Raw genomic sequence first — 14134 nt, 5'->3', positions numbered from 1 at the left:
GGGACCCACAAGCTTCCCCAATAGTCAGTTGGCCCAGTGGCCATTCTCCCCTACAAGTCAAGGAGCACCCTTGGCAACTCAAGGAGCCTTAGGGGAGGGGAATTGGTCTGGGGAGGAGACCTCAGCTGTGGGACGTAAAGGGCACGGTTTCCGCTCTGCCTGTGGACTCCACCGCCAGCGGGTTCACAGGCTAGGGCCCAGTCTTGCTGCCCCACCAGACTGGGCTCCCAGGCCTTCTCCTCCAGTTCAGGACCCCTCAGGGGTCATCAGAGGACGTGGGGGTGACATTTGCCAGGTTGCTGGCCCCTATGCGGACGTCCATCCAAAGACACAAGTCTCACAGACACAGATAACCCTTTATTGCAGGGCGCATGGGTGTCGGGCGTGGGGCTGGCCTGGAGGGCTGCCTGGGTGCGGCAGGCCAGGTCAGCCACTTGGCCAGAGGAGCGTGAAGGCACCACGGCTGCAGCGGAAGTCCGGCTCTGGCTGCTCGGGCTTGGGCTCCACCGAGACGAGGCGACGGGCCCCGCGCTGGCTCAGAGGGATGCAGTCGGAGACGCGGACCTCCAGGGCCCTTCCCTTTCTGAAGCGGGGGCGGGTGGGCAGGGAGGGAGACCAGTCAGCGGGCAGGGCGGGCGGTCTGGGGCACCGAGAGCGGGAGGGCAGTCAGGAGCCGGGTGGGGGGCGACCAGGGGTGGGACGGGGTGTCAGGGGCGGGACAGAATGGAGGCCAGGGGGCGGGGCAGGGGCGGCGGGGGGCGGGGCCAGTGCCGCAGGGCGCCGGTCCCGGGCCCAGTCCGACTCACCCCTGGCAGTGCGCGGCCAGCACGCCCACCAGCTCCCCCACGCGGTTGTCCAGCGGCGGCCGGCAGCGGTGCAGACACACCACCAGGTCGTCTTGGCCGCGCGCGTGCAGCACCACCAGCTGGTCCCGGCCGCTGGTCACGCTCAGCCCCGTCACCTGCGCGGCGCGCCCGAGGCCGGGGTCAGGGGAGCGGCAGGCCCTCCTCCTCGCCACCAGCAGTCTCCCGGAGCCTGCCGCCCGCCCCGTCCAGGCCCCCTTCCTCCCTCTCCAGCTCCACCCACAAACGGGTCCGCCGAGGCGCTGCTCCGGAGAACGAGCTCCGGATGGAGTGTTCGCGGTCCGCACCTCTAATCCTGCACCACTGCCCTCCCGGGGCTCCCGAGTTCCCGCAGACGTGCAGGTGCTGCCGGGGCGCTGAGCCTTCCGCTTCCCTCCCACCACGTCTAGAGGGCACACAGGCGTGGCCGGCGCCCCAGACAGGCCCCCACTCAGTTCCGGGGACCTCAGGGAGAGACCGCTGCTCACAGCAACGGGTCCCGCGGTCGGGCGGGAGCCCCACCACCACCACGCCGCCACGGATGTGGGTAAGAGGGGCCCGTGGCTCGGCACCCTGTCCGCCCTGAGGAGCAGAAAGGCCCGGCATCCTGAGCTGATGTTGGGTTCTAAGAAGCTGGGGCATTCTCAGGTAGGTGCCAGTGGAGACGCCCCCACCTCCCTCCACCCCCCGGGGCTCACCGCTTCCAGGGGAGTGGCCCGCATCACCCGGTACTGGCGGCCGGGGTCCAGCTTGTAGACGTGACGGTCAGTGAGCAGAAGTGCCCGGTCCCGGCTCTTGTTGAAGCGGTTCACCTGCGGACAGGCGTGTTCAGGCTCACCTGGCCAGCCTCCTCTCCCTAGACCCCTTTTCTCACGGACTGGGTTGGATCTGACCACTTCCGAAACCTCTGCCCTGGGCCTGGGCTGGGGCTGTCGCTCCTTGCCCAGCCGCAGGCCTCACCTTCCGGACATGACTGGAGAACAGCACGGCCCCAAAGCTGTCCTTCTCACGGAGTGCCTTTAGTCGCTCCGCGAACAGGCCCGAGGCTGTGGGGTTGTCTGTGGCCTGAGGACAGATGGGAGCTGCTTGGCCACGCTGGACCGACAGGAAGTCTGATAAATGGGCACTGCTGTCCCTCACCTTGCCAGCCGAACCGAGTCAGGCCTTGTGCCAGCCTCCCTGGCTCATCTGAGGGCCCTGCACCCACAACCCTGCAGCTCTAGCTTCTGGTCATGCCTGAGCCCGCCATAGCTGCCCACCAAAGCGGAAGCTGAGAAGGCAGTGTCCCGGGGTCCAGGGAAGCCCTTCAGCCCCTGAGCCTTCATACCCCGTAGAATGGAGCCAGGGGCACGGCTCCCTGTGCCTGTGTGAGGGCCAGGGGAACTACGGCATGGGTGCAGGTTGTGGAGGGGGTTGGGGGGCACCTCTACCTGACACACATGGAGAAGAGGGAGGGGCAGAGAGAAGGTGCTCAGAGGCCAGGGGCAGAGGGGCATGGCCCACAGGCTGGCCAGCCAGCCAGGCCCAGGGAGAGGACTTCTGGGATGGACAGGTCTCAGCCCTGAGCCCCTCCTTGGTGCCCAGACTTCATGGCCCCAATACTCACAGAGGACAAGTAGTCCCTGACCCAGGCCCGACGGCAGCCCCAGTCCTGCCGTAGCTCCTGTAGGACCGTCATGGCCGCCACCTTGGCCTTGATCTGGGCCATGTCTGAAGGTGGGATGTTCTTCACCAGCTGCCGGGCCCGCCACCTAGAGGGAACCGGGTGGTCAGATGGAGCCCTAGCTCGTGCAGCCCTAGCTTCCCCACCCCTGTCCTGCTTCCCTCAGATCCATGCCCTTCTCTTGCTTCCGCTCCCCCAGGGGAGAAGGCCAAGCCTCTCTGCCTGGCCCTGGCTGTAGGCTGTCCCCTTCCCCGGCTGGGTAGGAGGTGGCCCCGCCCACTCTGTGCCGCTCCTCCTGGAGAACTACTGGCCTTCAAAGTGCCGCTTAGACGCACTGTTCCCCCAGGGCCTGGTCCCAGCCAGCCACCCTCCCCTGTGGGCCTCCAGCAAGGAGCTGGCAGGGCTCTGCCCTGACCGTGGAGTGTGGGGACCCAGTTACTAGGCACTGCCTCCTGTTTTCCTGCTTATGAGTGGGGCTTGTGGGGTGCAGATGGCTGCATGCAGGTAGCAGGTCGAATGGGGAGAAGCGGAGGGGCAGTGGCTGGGGCCTGCACCTGCAGAACAGCGCCTGGCAGGTGTCCTGGAACGGCTGCAGCACCGCGGGGGGCGGCGGCCAGATGAGGTCCCTGCCGTAGAGTGGGGGCTGCCTCGCCGCCTGGAACCGCCGCTGCAGCTCTGCCAGATGAGCGCGCACCTTGTGCCTCCGGAACCAGCGCATGATGGTGTAGACGGCCCGCAGTCGCCGACAACGCTGCCTGGCCAGCGTGCCACGCCAGGCCTGGGGGCCAGCCGGGCTTTCCATCAGTCTCGGCCAGGCCCCGCCTCCCCGCCTGTTTCCCTCCCTCCCCACCCCTGCGGACCGCCCACCTCCCCCACCCTCCCGGGGGCGCGGGGGCCAGGCTGATCTGCCCATGACTCCTGGGAGCCACCTCCACCTGGCTGCAGGGTGGCTTCCCAGGTGGGCACAGAGCCCTGCTGCAGTCTCTGCCTAACTCCTGGGAGAGCCGCTCTCCCCATTCCATGTCCTTCTGCCTGGCACCCGCAGACGGGGGCAATTCCCCCTCACCGGGGACAGCTGCCAACTGTCCACCTGGAATCCATGCTGGCCCAGGTCTGACCTCCAACTCGTAGGGGCCCCAGACATAGAGGGGTACCCCAAGAATACAACCATTAAAACCCAGACTGGAAACCCTACGGCAGGGAGCCCAGGGGACCCACAGATGAAAGCAGATGTAAGGAACCTGACTCAGAACGGGGACAGGATGGCAGTGCGGTCGGTCCTGGAAATGGTGGGGCTGCGAAGACCCAGTGTGAGTGTCCCAAGTCCCATTTCTGTGACCATGGCATGGTGTCCTGTCACAGCTAAATGCGGGGTCACCACGGGTAATAGTGGGACACTGCGGAAATTCGAATATGGCCTGCGTATTGTTCAGATATGTAGACTGTCTAGTTGGTGTTAGGGTTCTCGTCTGCTGACCTCAGCATGGTCAGAAAAGGGAACGTAGTTGTCCTTGAGACGTGTGCTGAAATACAGAGTGGCCCCATTACTGGTATGGTTCAGGAGATCATATAAACGTACCTCTACATGGGTGTGGGGACAGACACATGGACACACAGACCTGGGGTGGGGGAGCGCACCATGGCAGCAACCCAGGTGGATGGTAAGTCATCACAGGCATCTCTGACTTTTCAGTCAGTTTGAAACATTGAAAATAAAAAGAGATGGAGGAATTCCTGTCCTTTGGAAATACTTAGTAAAATGGCTCTAAACACAATGATTTGACAGGGCGCCTGTGGGGCTCGGTCAGTCAAATGTCCAACTCTTGATTTCGGCTCAGGTCACTATCTCAGGGTCGTGAGAGCGAGCCCCTGAGTCCGTGTTCAGCGGAGAATCCGCTTGGTGTTTTCTCTCCCTCTCCTCAGCCCAGCCCCAGCTCACATGCTGGAGGCCTCTAAGATGAATAAATAAGTCTTTAAAGACCCGTTTTGCTTAAAAATAACTGGGATGGGCTGCAGGTGTCTGACTCAAACCACACACTGGTCAGGGCAGCACAGCTGATGCTGGGAGTAGGAGGAAGTCGGTGCTCTTTCTGCGTGCTTTTCTCTAGGTCTGAGATCTTTCCGAGACAAGAGAAGAAAAGAAGGGAAGAGAAAAGGAAGGGGGCGCCTGGGGAGCTCAGGTGGTGAAACGTCTGCCTGCCTTTGGCTCAGGTTCTGATCTTAGGGCTGTGGGATCCAGCCCGGCATTGGGCTCCTTGCTTAGCAGGGAGCCTGTTTCTCCCTCTCCCTCTGTCACTCCCCCTGCTTACCCACACACACTCCCTGTCTCAAACAAATAAATACAATCTTAAAAAAAAGGGGGGGGCTCATTGGTTAAGCATCTGCCTTCAGTTCAGGTCATGATCTCAGGGTCCTGGGATTGAGCCCAGCATTAGGCTCCCTGCTCAGCAGGCAGTCTGGTTCTCTCTCCCTCTCCCTCTGCTCTTTCTCAAGTAAACAAAATCTTAAAAAAGAAAAAGGAAGAAAGGGAGAAAGAAAGAAAAGTAAAGGAGGGGAGCCACATTGCTGAAAATCGTATTTTGAACACCTGGATCCACCTGGGCCTGAAGCTGGTGACCACGGGACTGAGGTAAACTAACCACATCCACACTTTTTGCTTAAGTCAATTTCGGTCCTGGTCAATCTCCTGGTAGAGGGAATTCCTGTGGGCCCCGCCAGTGTGTGCACAACCTCCCCACTCCAGGTGGCACACACCCATTCCTCCCATCCCCTCACCCAGTGCACACCCCTCTCTCTCCCTCCCCTCCAGGTATATACCCTTCCCTCCCTCTCCCCCCACACCCCTCCCCCTCCATCCTCCATTGTAAGTAGGCATCCAGCCAGGCCGCACCTTCTGCAGCAGCAGCACGATGATGGGGATAAGGCGTGCACGGCTCTGCTCCAGCGTGACCAAAGTCTGAGGCGAACGGATGAAGAGCTTGGTGTGGCCAAAGGCCACGTCCCCTTGCAGCCCGTGTTGCTCCAGGAGGGCACTCACAGCTGCCTTGTCAGAGCCCAGCAGGTGATTGGGCCACGTATACTCACAGGTCATCTTGTACCTGTCACCACAGGACAGGGCAGTGGGCACCAAGCTCTGGGGAAAGGTGGGAAGCTGCCCCAATCTGATACCATCCCACACACCAAGCTCATGCCACCCCCACATGCCACTCACCCTAGCACCTGCCCACCCCATCCCATGTCACACAGGGGTCCTTGCTGTTCGTGTCATGTGCGTCTACAGCTGAGAAGCACTGGCTGGGTTTGGGACCCTCTGGCCCCCCGTCTGACTCCTCATGGGACTCTGGCCCAGAGACACACGGGCAGGGAGATGCAGCTCCGGGGTAGCAGGGAGTCCTACCTGAGCAGGAATCGGGGGTAGGGCTGGCGGGAAGCGAAGCCCGCCCTCCGGACCCGCACATTCTCCAGCAGCCCCAGGTACGCAACCTGATGGCGACAGTGGTCCTCGTCCAGCCTGGAAGCCACTTTGTCCTCATTGGGCTTGATGCAGCGGACATAGAAAGGCTCCTGCCACAACAGAGGACACTCAGAGTCACCAGCATCAGCTTCCGTGGCCACAGGGCAGGTGGGCAACTGTCCCCCCGCCTGCCGGCTGCCCAGGGAAGAGGCTCTTGCAGGGGTAGAGGGGCGGAGGGACCGGGTCAGGACGTGGTAGGGAAGCCCGGAGCCGTGTGGACCTGCAGGGGCAGGGCTGGTCTCCGGATGTTCTGTGGTTAAGCGGGCTCTGGTGTCCCCCTGCTGCCCCCTCTGCCTTCCGGCCTGTGAGCCCCGCCCAATAGGCAGGGAGGAGCTGGGTAGGCTGGTTCAAACCTCACGGTTATTCCAGCTTCAGCCTGACCCAGGACATCTGAATTGCAAGGTGCTGGGTTCCCCCTGGCTGGACTGGGGGTGGGGGAACAGCCGACAGGAAGTGACCACCTTCCCTGTGATATGCAGGGCGGTGGGCGCCCAGGACGCTGGCCAGGCACAGCCGAGAGGCCCCGCGCAGATGGGGGTGGGGGACGGTACCTTGGAGGCCAGGTTTTCCACCAGAGCCACCATGGAGTTCTTGAAGAGCGTGCCCGCGGTCAGGGGGCGCTTGGTCACCTCTGTGATGTCCTGCTGCCCATCCGGCCACATAGCCCTCAGGGTGGGGTCCGAGCTGTGGACACAGGTCACATCGCCAGGCGCCCTCTGGAGGGCGGCCCTCGCCCCAGCTCTGCCACTGGTGAGCCTTGTGGCCTCGGCGTCAAACCTCAGGCTGTCAGCCCACCAGGCAGGTGTCAGACCCAAGTGTACGAAGGCCTTTCCAGCCTCGGGCCCCCACGCACCTGTTGTACATCAGCCGCTTGAAGTCTTGGAAGAGGTGGTCTCTGTTCTTGTCGATGAAGCCCTCCACTGAGTACCTGGGGGGCCGGGGCTGGTGAGGGGCGGGGGCCTCTGACAGTCCCCAGGAAGCCCCTCCCCCACCCCTGTTCTCCTGGGTCAGCCTCCCTCCCTCCCCTCCCACACCAGCTTTCTCAGCATGTTCGACTCCCGCCCTCAGTGCTGCCTCTCTGGGAGCAGGAGTTGGCACTTGTGCCCACTGCACTGGACCATGGCTCTCGCACATTCGTGCTATGTGACCTGGACCAGGGACTTAACCTGTCTGTGCCCCAGTATACACCACAGGCCCAGATCAGTGCCTACTGAGTTTCGGGAACTCCTGTGGCAGGGGACTGCTTCGATTGTGCGGCACTGAGAACCTCGGGGTCCTTGTCTTGCCCTTTGATGACAAAAGGCAAGAAAGTTCGGTGCCAAAATCTTGCCACACCTGCAGCTCCTGTGCAGACTCAGGACACGGGGTCTGACCTCTGGGTGCACTGTCCTCTCTACTTGTCCTTGTGAAGGACACATGAGACACGTGTGTACTCTGTCAGTCACCTCAAGTCCCATTCGGGAGGAGGGGAGCACAGGAAAATTAACAGTAATGTCAAAGAGATTTCTGGAGGACTCCTGAGGATGTGCCCCAAGCATGGGCAGCTCCTGGCTAGGGGGCTTGCTGGGAATGCAGTCCGTGGTTTGCCTATTCCCTAGTCCCCAGCTAACCCGCGCTGCCATAACAGTGTGCCCCTCACCGAGGCACTCCCCAAAGTGGAGCCTAGATATGGGCATTTTTTTAAAGCTTCCAGAAGCTTCTATGGTGCACCCAGAGGCCAGAGCTCTGATCTTAAAAGCTCCATTTCACGCTTTCCACTTGTGAATGTGGTGTCAGGCACATCTTCAGCTGCTAAAAAGCGGGGAGGGCCTTACGTGACATCCCCCGCATAGTGCTTGATCCGGAAGTCTCGGCCAAACTCCATGGTCTTGTCTGTGGGGCAGAGCTGGGGGATGGGGGGGGCAGGCCAGGGTCAAGGCACAGGGCGGGGGTCTGTGCAGCGGACAGTGCTGGAGAGGAGGCTGGGCCCCGCCAAGGTGGGCAGCACTGTGCCTGGGCCGGGGGGGCGGGGCGGGGACCAGCGCGGGTACCAGGCTGTGGGCAAGGGCCGGGGCAGGGGAGCACCTGGCGGCTGGTGTAGTGGGGGTGGTGGCGGTGGTGCGTGTCCAGGCTCTGCAGGAAGATGCGGTCGGTGATGGTGCCTGCGGCGCTGCAGGCCTCATCCAGCACAGCCAGCACACCCCGGTGGGGCCGCTCCACCAGCTCCACGATGGTGGCATTGTTGAAGTAGTCTACCTGTGTGGGGGGCACATGGCGGCTCCCAGTCTGCCCGCACATCGCCCCACAGCCCTGGCGCCCCCGCCCGCGAGGCCCCACCAGTGCTCACGGTCTGCCAGGTGATGCCCTCGCGCTGGTACTCCTCCTGCTCCTGCTTTAGGATGAGCCGGATGAAGAGCTGCTGCAGCTTCTCGTTGCAGTAGTTGATGCACAGCTGCTCGAAGCTGCGGGCGGCGCCAGGCACGGTCATGTCCTGCCCGCAGGGCCTGGTGCCGGGGCAGGCCCCTCCCTGAGAGCCCCACCATGGGGGTGATCCTCCCGCTGTGGCCCCAGCTCTGACACACATGCTCCACAGTGGATTTGGTGGTCATGGCCAGGGTACGTGAGTCCCCAGTTTGCCTTTGAGGGCCTCGCTGGACAGGGGGCACAGCTGGAGCAAGCATGGGGCCTGAGCCCGGGGCTGGGGACAGGCTGGGACAGCCGCTGGAGGTCCTGCTCCCCAGCCCAGCAGAGCTCTGTGGGACCAAGGTGGCCCTAGGGTTTGGGGTCAGAGCCAGACCATGTGGTGGCCAGGCTCCCCACCTGTTGACAGGGAACACCTCAAAACCGTAGATATCCAGCACACCAATGACCGTGTCCTTGCCGTCTCGCCGGGGGTCCCGGTCCCGGGTTTCCATGACACTGTTGATCCGGCTCACCACCCATTCAAACAGCCGCTGGTACACTGCCTGAGGGGAGGCCAGGAGCCAGCTCCTTCGGGCTGTCTCAGTCCTTGCCTCCTCCAGGAAGGCCCCCTGGGTGTCCCCGTCTCGCTCCCCACAGCTTGCCCCCAAGAGGACCTTGGCACAGGCGTCCCGGGCGTAGCTGGCCTCAGCCGCAGTGTGGCGCTTCTCAATGAGCTCCCTGCCTCCAGAGGCCACCGTGCGAGAGAGCAGGCAGCGCAGCACCAACTCCCGGGGTGTGGCTGTCAGCTCAGCCACGTGGTCTACCAGCTGCTCCTCAGCCACCTCCAGGTGCCCCTGCTCCAGCCCGGCCTCCTCCGTCTCCAAGAACTCGATGTTCCCCTGGGGATGGGGAGCCAGGACAGTCAGGCTCCAGGTCCCAGCAGAGCTTGCCTGCACATCTCTCCTGGGGGAGAAGGAAGGAATGGCAGGACTGGGGGTGTGGCGGGGCCTGGCTTCTGCCCTGGTCATGGGAACAGCCCTGGGAGCACAGCAGAGTCTTCTCCAAGGCTTCCTGCCCAGAACGTCACGTCCGTGGTCCCATGGCTGCCACCTGCAGCTGCGAGGCACTCCCTGCTCTCAGGCCACCTGACAGCGAAGGGAGGCTCAGCGGCAGTGGATCCATCCAGCTGCCCAGACCGCCCCCGGGAGAGGCGGGACACATCTGCACAGCGGCACACTACAGAGCTCTCAGCTCTGGGTCGGGCCTCCGGGAGCCCTGCCACGCATTCAGCCTCCCCGGGGGCGGGATGGGCCAGCCGCACGACTGGACCCATGGAGCTGTCTCCCTCTCCAGGGGCCATGGCCCTGCAGCCCCGGCCAGGCTCACCAGGTGCAGTACGGCCGCCAGGATCCGGTGTACCGATCGCACTTCCTCAGCCCTGAAGCCAATCACCCGCATGGCCTCCATCACGGCCAGGTAGTGGCTCCTCTCGTCGCTCTCCAAGGCCTGCAGGACAAGGGGCTCAGCACTCCAGGGCCACGCCGGGCCTCCGAGTCCTCCCAGGGAGTGCCTGTTGAATCGGGGCCCAGCAGTCCGGCTGAGTGCCGCGGAGCCCTGCCCCCACTCACGTTGAGCCCCGCGCCCTGCCGGGTGAAGTTGTACACCGCGGGGTTCCTCTGCAGGTGCAGGTTCCGCAGCTCTGCGTCCTCACAGCCCCGAAGCACCTGGGAGCCCACACACCCCTGCCTCAGGCCCTCAGAACTGCAAACACCCCGCCCAAATGAGCCGGAGGACCCACCGACAGACCGACCAAGAGGAGCTCAGCGCTGGTGAGGATCCACCCAAGTCCCAGCAGGCCGCTTCTCACCCAGCAGAGACACCACCCTGCTGGGGTCCCGGGACAGTCCCCTCCAGTGAGGGCAGGGCACTGGCGGTGTCACAGCAGGGAGGAGCAGGGAGGGGAAAGGGACTGAGGGCAGGGCGATGGGAAGGGTTTCCCGGGCAGCCTCACACAGCTGCTTTGGCTCACCTGGTAGAAGGCGTGGAAGTTCCGTTCGCCCACGTGCTGCTTAAGGACTCGAGACTGTGGAGGGAAGGGTAGCTGGGACCTTGCCTGGATTGCAACGCCACCCAGGGGAGCCACCCAGCCCCTGGTGCAGTGCTGGCAGAGGGGCTCAGGCAGGCCTGGCACGGAGGAGCCCCACCTACAAGCCTTGGACCTCAGAGAAAGTGCCCCCGCCCCACCACTGGGGATCCAGGCCTGGAAGGGCCAGCGCGTGAGGCCTGTGGCTGCAGTGCCCACCTTCTCCAGCAGATAGCTGTGGATGTGCCCCCCGATGGGGTCCCCTTTAAAATCGAAGTTGATGTCCATGTACTTGCCAAAGCGGCTGGAGTTGTGGTTGCGGTTGGTACGTGCGTTGCCAAAGGCCTCCAGCACACACGTGGACTTGAGCAGCACGTCCTTGACCCTGTGCGGGGCAGAGGGGCTGGGCGATAGGGCACAGGCCTCCTCCGGGGACTGTCCCTGCCCAGCATCCCTGCCCCAGGCCTCCCACGGCACAGGCTGGGGACTGGCTGGGAAGGCCACCTGCCTGGGCTATGCATGGGTGTGGCAAGACGGGAGGCTCCGCTCCTGGGTGTGCTGCCGCCTGCAGGGAGCAGCTGGAGCCGCACACTCTGTCCTCCGCCTCCTCCGCAGGGTGGGCCAGCCTCGCGTGCCCCCCAACCCCACCTCGCCCCTCCCGACAGGAAGAGCCAGGGCGCTCACACAGGAAGCTGTGCCCACGGGGGCCCCACTAGTAACAGCTGGCAAGCAACTGGTGAGGAGGCGGACAGGAGGGCCCCGATCTGGGTTCAGGCCCTTCCTGACCATCCTGCCAGCTTCTCCCCTCTGTGGGATCTCCCAGAAGGGTCACAGCCCCTGTCTGTTGGCCCTGTGCACCTTGCCTCTTCCCTGTTCCTTGTGGCGGCACCCACCCTCACCCGTGGCACCCGGCCCTGCCTCTGCTGGGTGGACGGGTTCTGGGCGCGTCACCAGCAGAAGAGCCCTGCGAACTTGGCCGGAGGCATGCTGGCTTAGATCTCTCTCCTCTCCAGGCCTGAGGCCCAGGGCCGGCCCTGCGCCAGCCCTGCCCGCTCTCACCTGTCCACCTCGGCCCTTTGGCTGGGGTTGGTCACGGCTGCAATGTACTGCATGATGTGCTTGCTGGCCTCTGTCTTCCCTGCCCCGCTCTCCCCTGCCAGACAGATGGGTGGATGATGGTCAGACAGAAAGGGTAGCCCACGCTGCACTTGACCAGCCCCCTGGGCGCCCCCTCCCGGGTGGGGTCGCGCAAGGCAACTGGGCCTAGGTCCATACCTGAGATAACAATGCAGGTGTCCCTGGAGCGGCGCTTCATCGCCCTGTAGGCGGCGTTGGCCACGGCGTAGAGGTGCGGCGGCCGCTCATAGAGCTCGCGGCCTTGGTACTTGGCGATGGCCTCAGGCCCGTACAGGGGTAGCTCCTGGTAGGGGTTCACTGACACCAGCACCTCGCCGATGTAGGTGTAGATGCGGCCCTTCTCGAACCTGGCACAGGCGGGCCAAGCCTCAGCACTCAGGGATGTGGGGGCACACCCCAGGTGCTGGGGCGCTGGGCCCCTGTTGGGAGTCTGTGGGGGCCCTGGCCCAGCGCAGGGCTGAGAGTGGGAAGGAGTGCGGGTTGACCTGACACTTCCCAGTGCCATCTTGCCAGAATCCCACCCCCAATGCAGGGTAGTGCTGGGGCCCACGCTGCTCCCAGGGTGGTGGTCAGGCCCCACCTGGGTTGGGGGGAGACCTGTTGGAGCAGGAATCTCCAGCACCTGATTTTTGAAGGGATAGGTAGAACTGAGGGCTGGAGGTGGAGGAGAGAAAGGGCTGGAGGCCAAGGGAGGGGCCTCTAGCTATTTCCTGTCTTGGGGCCTGGGTGGGGACCCAGAGGCAGCAGGGAACCCCGCCCGGCCCCACCCAGGTGGCTGGGACCAGGCGGGGCACAGGGACGGGGCCTGGGGATGCAGGGGCCGTCCTCCCCCTGCACATCCTCCTACTTCTCCACCCTTCCTTTCGGGAGCTCTGGCTCCTGGACCTGGGTCTGTCCATCTCTTGACCTCTCTGCCCTGGAAGTTACGCCCGCCAGCCTGCTCAGCGCCCCCTTTGTCTGGGACCCGCCCTTCCCTGGTGGCTTGTGGTCCGTCCCCTGTCAGGGGTTCCTCTTCCTCTGCCACTGCCTCGGACGCGGGAGTTCCCCCGGCTCCCCCCACACCCTCTCTCATCTGCCCCGGGCCTGCCCCCCTGCATGCCACCAGGGCTCAGTACTACATTGTTAAAAAGGACATGGTCATGCCTGTCTCACAAGCTAGTGTAGAAGAACGATGTGAAATTACACTTAGCCCCCCCCCCATACAAAATAGCCCATTTCCTGTCCTCTGCCTTCAACAATGTGTGCTCAGGGGGCCCCATCCCCTAACCCTGTGCTCCCGCTGGCTGGCCGGGATAAAGCCACCCTGCTGTCCAGCTCCTGGTGGCCATCCCATCTCACCATCCCCTGGCTCCTCCAGGGCAACCAGTCCCTATGTTACTTGTACCAGCCACGCCCTGGGGCACCCCATGCACCCCCAAGTGTCATCTCAGCATGTCCAGCTCCACCCCGGGACAGCGCCTGACCCCTTCCCTTAGAGCCCACAGGGCACAGCATGACCCCCAGTGGCAGACGGACAGTGCACCCCAGTCAGCGGGGCTGGCTCTTGCCTTTCCCCGCCAGGCAGGAGGAGCAGAAGGCACCCAGGCCATGATGGGGGTCAGGGGTCTGGGAAGCCCGCTGCAGCACTGGCTGGCTGCCCTGGCCTTGGGAGGCGGGTCCGGCCCCACCAGGACCCCCTGCTGTCACCCACACAGTGGTGCGGTGGGTCTGTGTACTGTGTGCGGCCCCACCTCAGGCTCCCACCCTGGGCTGATGGAGACCGGGGAGCCTGGGGGCTGGGGAAAGGGAGCCTGAGCCCTGCTTCTACCTGAGTTTTAGGTTCTCCATGAAGTCCTCCATGGTCACTTGGTCCAAAAGCACAAAGTCGGGTTTGCCGCACTCGGGGCCCTCCTCGTCCATCCTGCCAGCAGGAGCCCCCCAGGCGGGGTTGCCACAACCTTCCTCTGCAGAACGGTGGAGGGGAGGGTACTCTGAGCAGGCTCAGCCCTCCCAGCCGCCTCCCCAGCCGTATGGTGAAGTAGGAAGTGGGTTCTGGTCCCAGGGAGGGGCTGCCCTCCCGGCTTGCCGCTCCCTCTGGAGGGGCTCTGACCGTGGCTTCCTGGTTCCCGCACCCTGAGGGCGGGCGCGCCTGAGAGTCCAGGTGCCTGGTGCACTGGCGGGCTCCTGCTGGCCTCCCCGGTAAGTTCGGAGCCTCTATGGTCTCCACACCTGCCCCTGACCCCAACCAGGCGCGTCACCTGTTCCAGCTACCAAACCTCTGTTAACAGCCAGAGCTCTGGAGCTCGAACTAGGGGCAATGCGGGCTTGCTACCTTGTATCTGATAAAAAGTGGGCCTTTGGGGCGGGGCCTCGGGTAACTTCAACGTGTGCAAGACCATACCAGGATGTAAATGACAAAACCACCCTCCCATCACTGTCACACTGAACCGCAGGGCTGGCGGTCTGGTTCCGCAGACAGATTCGTAGTTGGCTGCAGCCCCAGACCTCTGGATGTCACCCAGAAGGCCGCCCCT

General features: G+C 63.8%; 1 protein-coding gene across 2 annotated transcripts; it reads right to left on the bottom strand.

The window, feature by feature from the left end:
- Window positions 1-337: 337 nt before the first annotated feature.
- Window positions 338-13927, bottom strand: MYO1G (myosin IG). 2 transcript variants are annotated; one of them, XM_044245727.1, is made up of 23 exons: window positions 13711-13927; window positions 13429-13564; window positions 11760-11968; window positions 11544-11637; window positions 10704-10869; window positions 10431-10484; window positions 10030-10125; window positions 9788-9907; window positions 9076-9300; window positions 8819-8964; window positions 8346-8460; window positions 8084-8254; window positions 7834-7904; window positions 6873-6947; window positions 6571-6703; window positions 5903-6069; window positions 5396-5603; window positions 3060-3283; window positions 2449-2593; window positions 1803-1907; window positions 1541-1654; window positions 807-961; window positions 338-583 (listed from the first exon to the last, which is right to left on the bottom strand). In XM_044245727.1, the coding sequence occupies exons 2-23, from the start codon at window positions 13518-13520 to the stop codon at window positions 427-429; spliced, it is 3042 nt and encodes a 1013-aa protein (XP_044101662.1). In that variant the 5' UTR covers window positions 13521-13564; window positions 13711-13927; the 3' UTR covers window positions 338-426. The 2 variants fall into 2 exon arrangements, with proteins under 2 accessions (XP_044101662.1, XP_044101664.1); XM_044245729.1 differs by lacking the exon at window positions 13711-13927 and having other exon boundaries at window positions 13429-13612.
- Window positions 13928-14134: the final 207 nt, after the last annotated feature.

The sequence above is a fragment of the Neovison vison genome, chromosome 4, assembly GCF_020171115.1.
Source record: "Neovison vison isolate M4711 chromosome 4, ASM_NN_V1, whole genome shotgun sequence".
NCBI classification, from domain to species: Eukaryota; Metazoa; Chordata; class Mammalia; order Carnivora; family Mustelidae; genus Neogale; species Neogale vison.
This window is presented reverse-complemented; position numbering and strand designations above follow the sequence as displayed.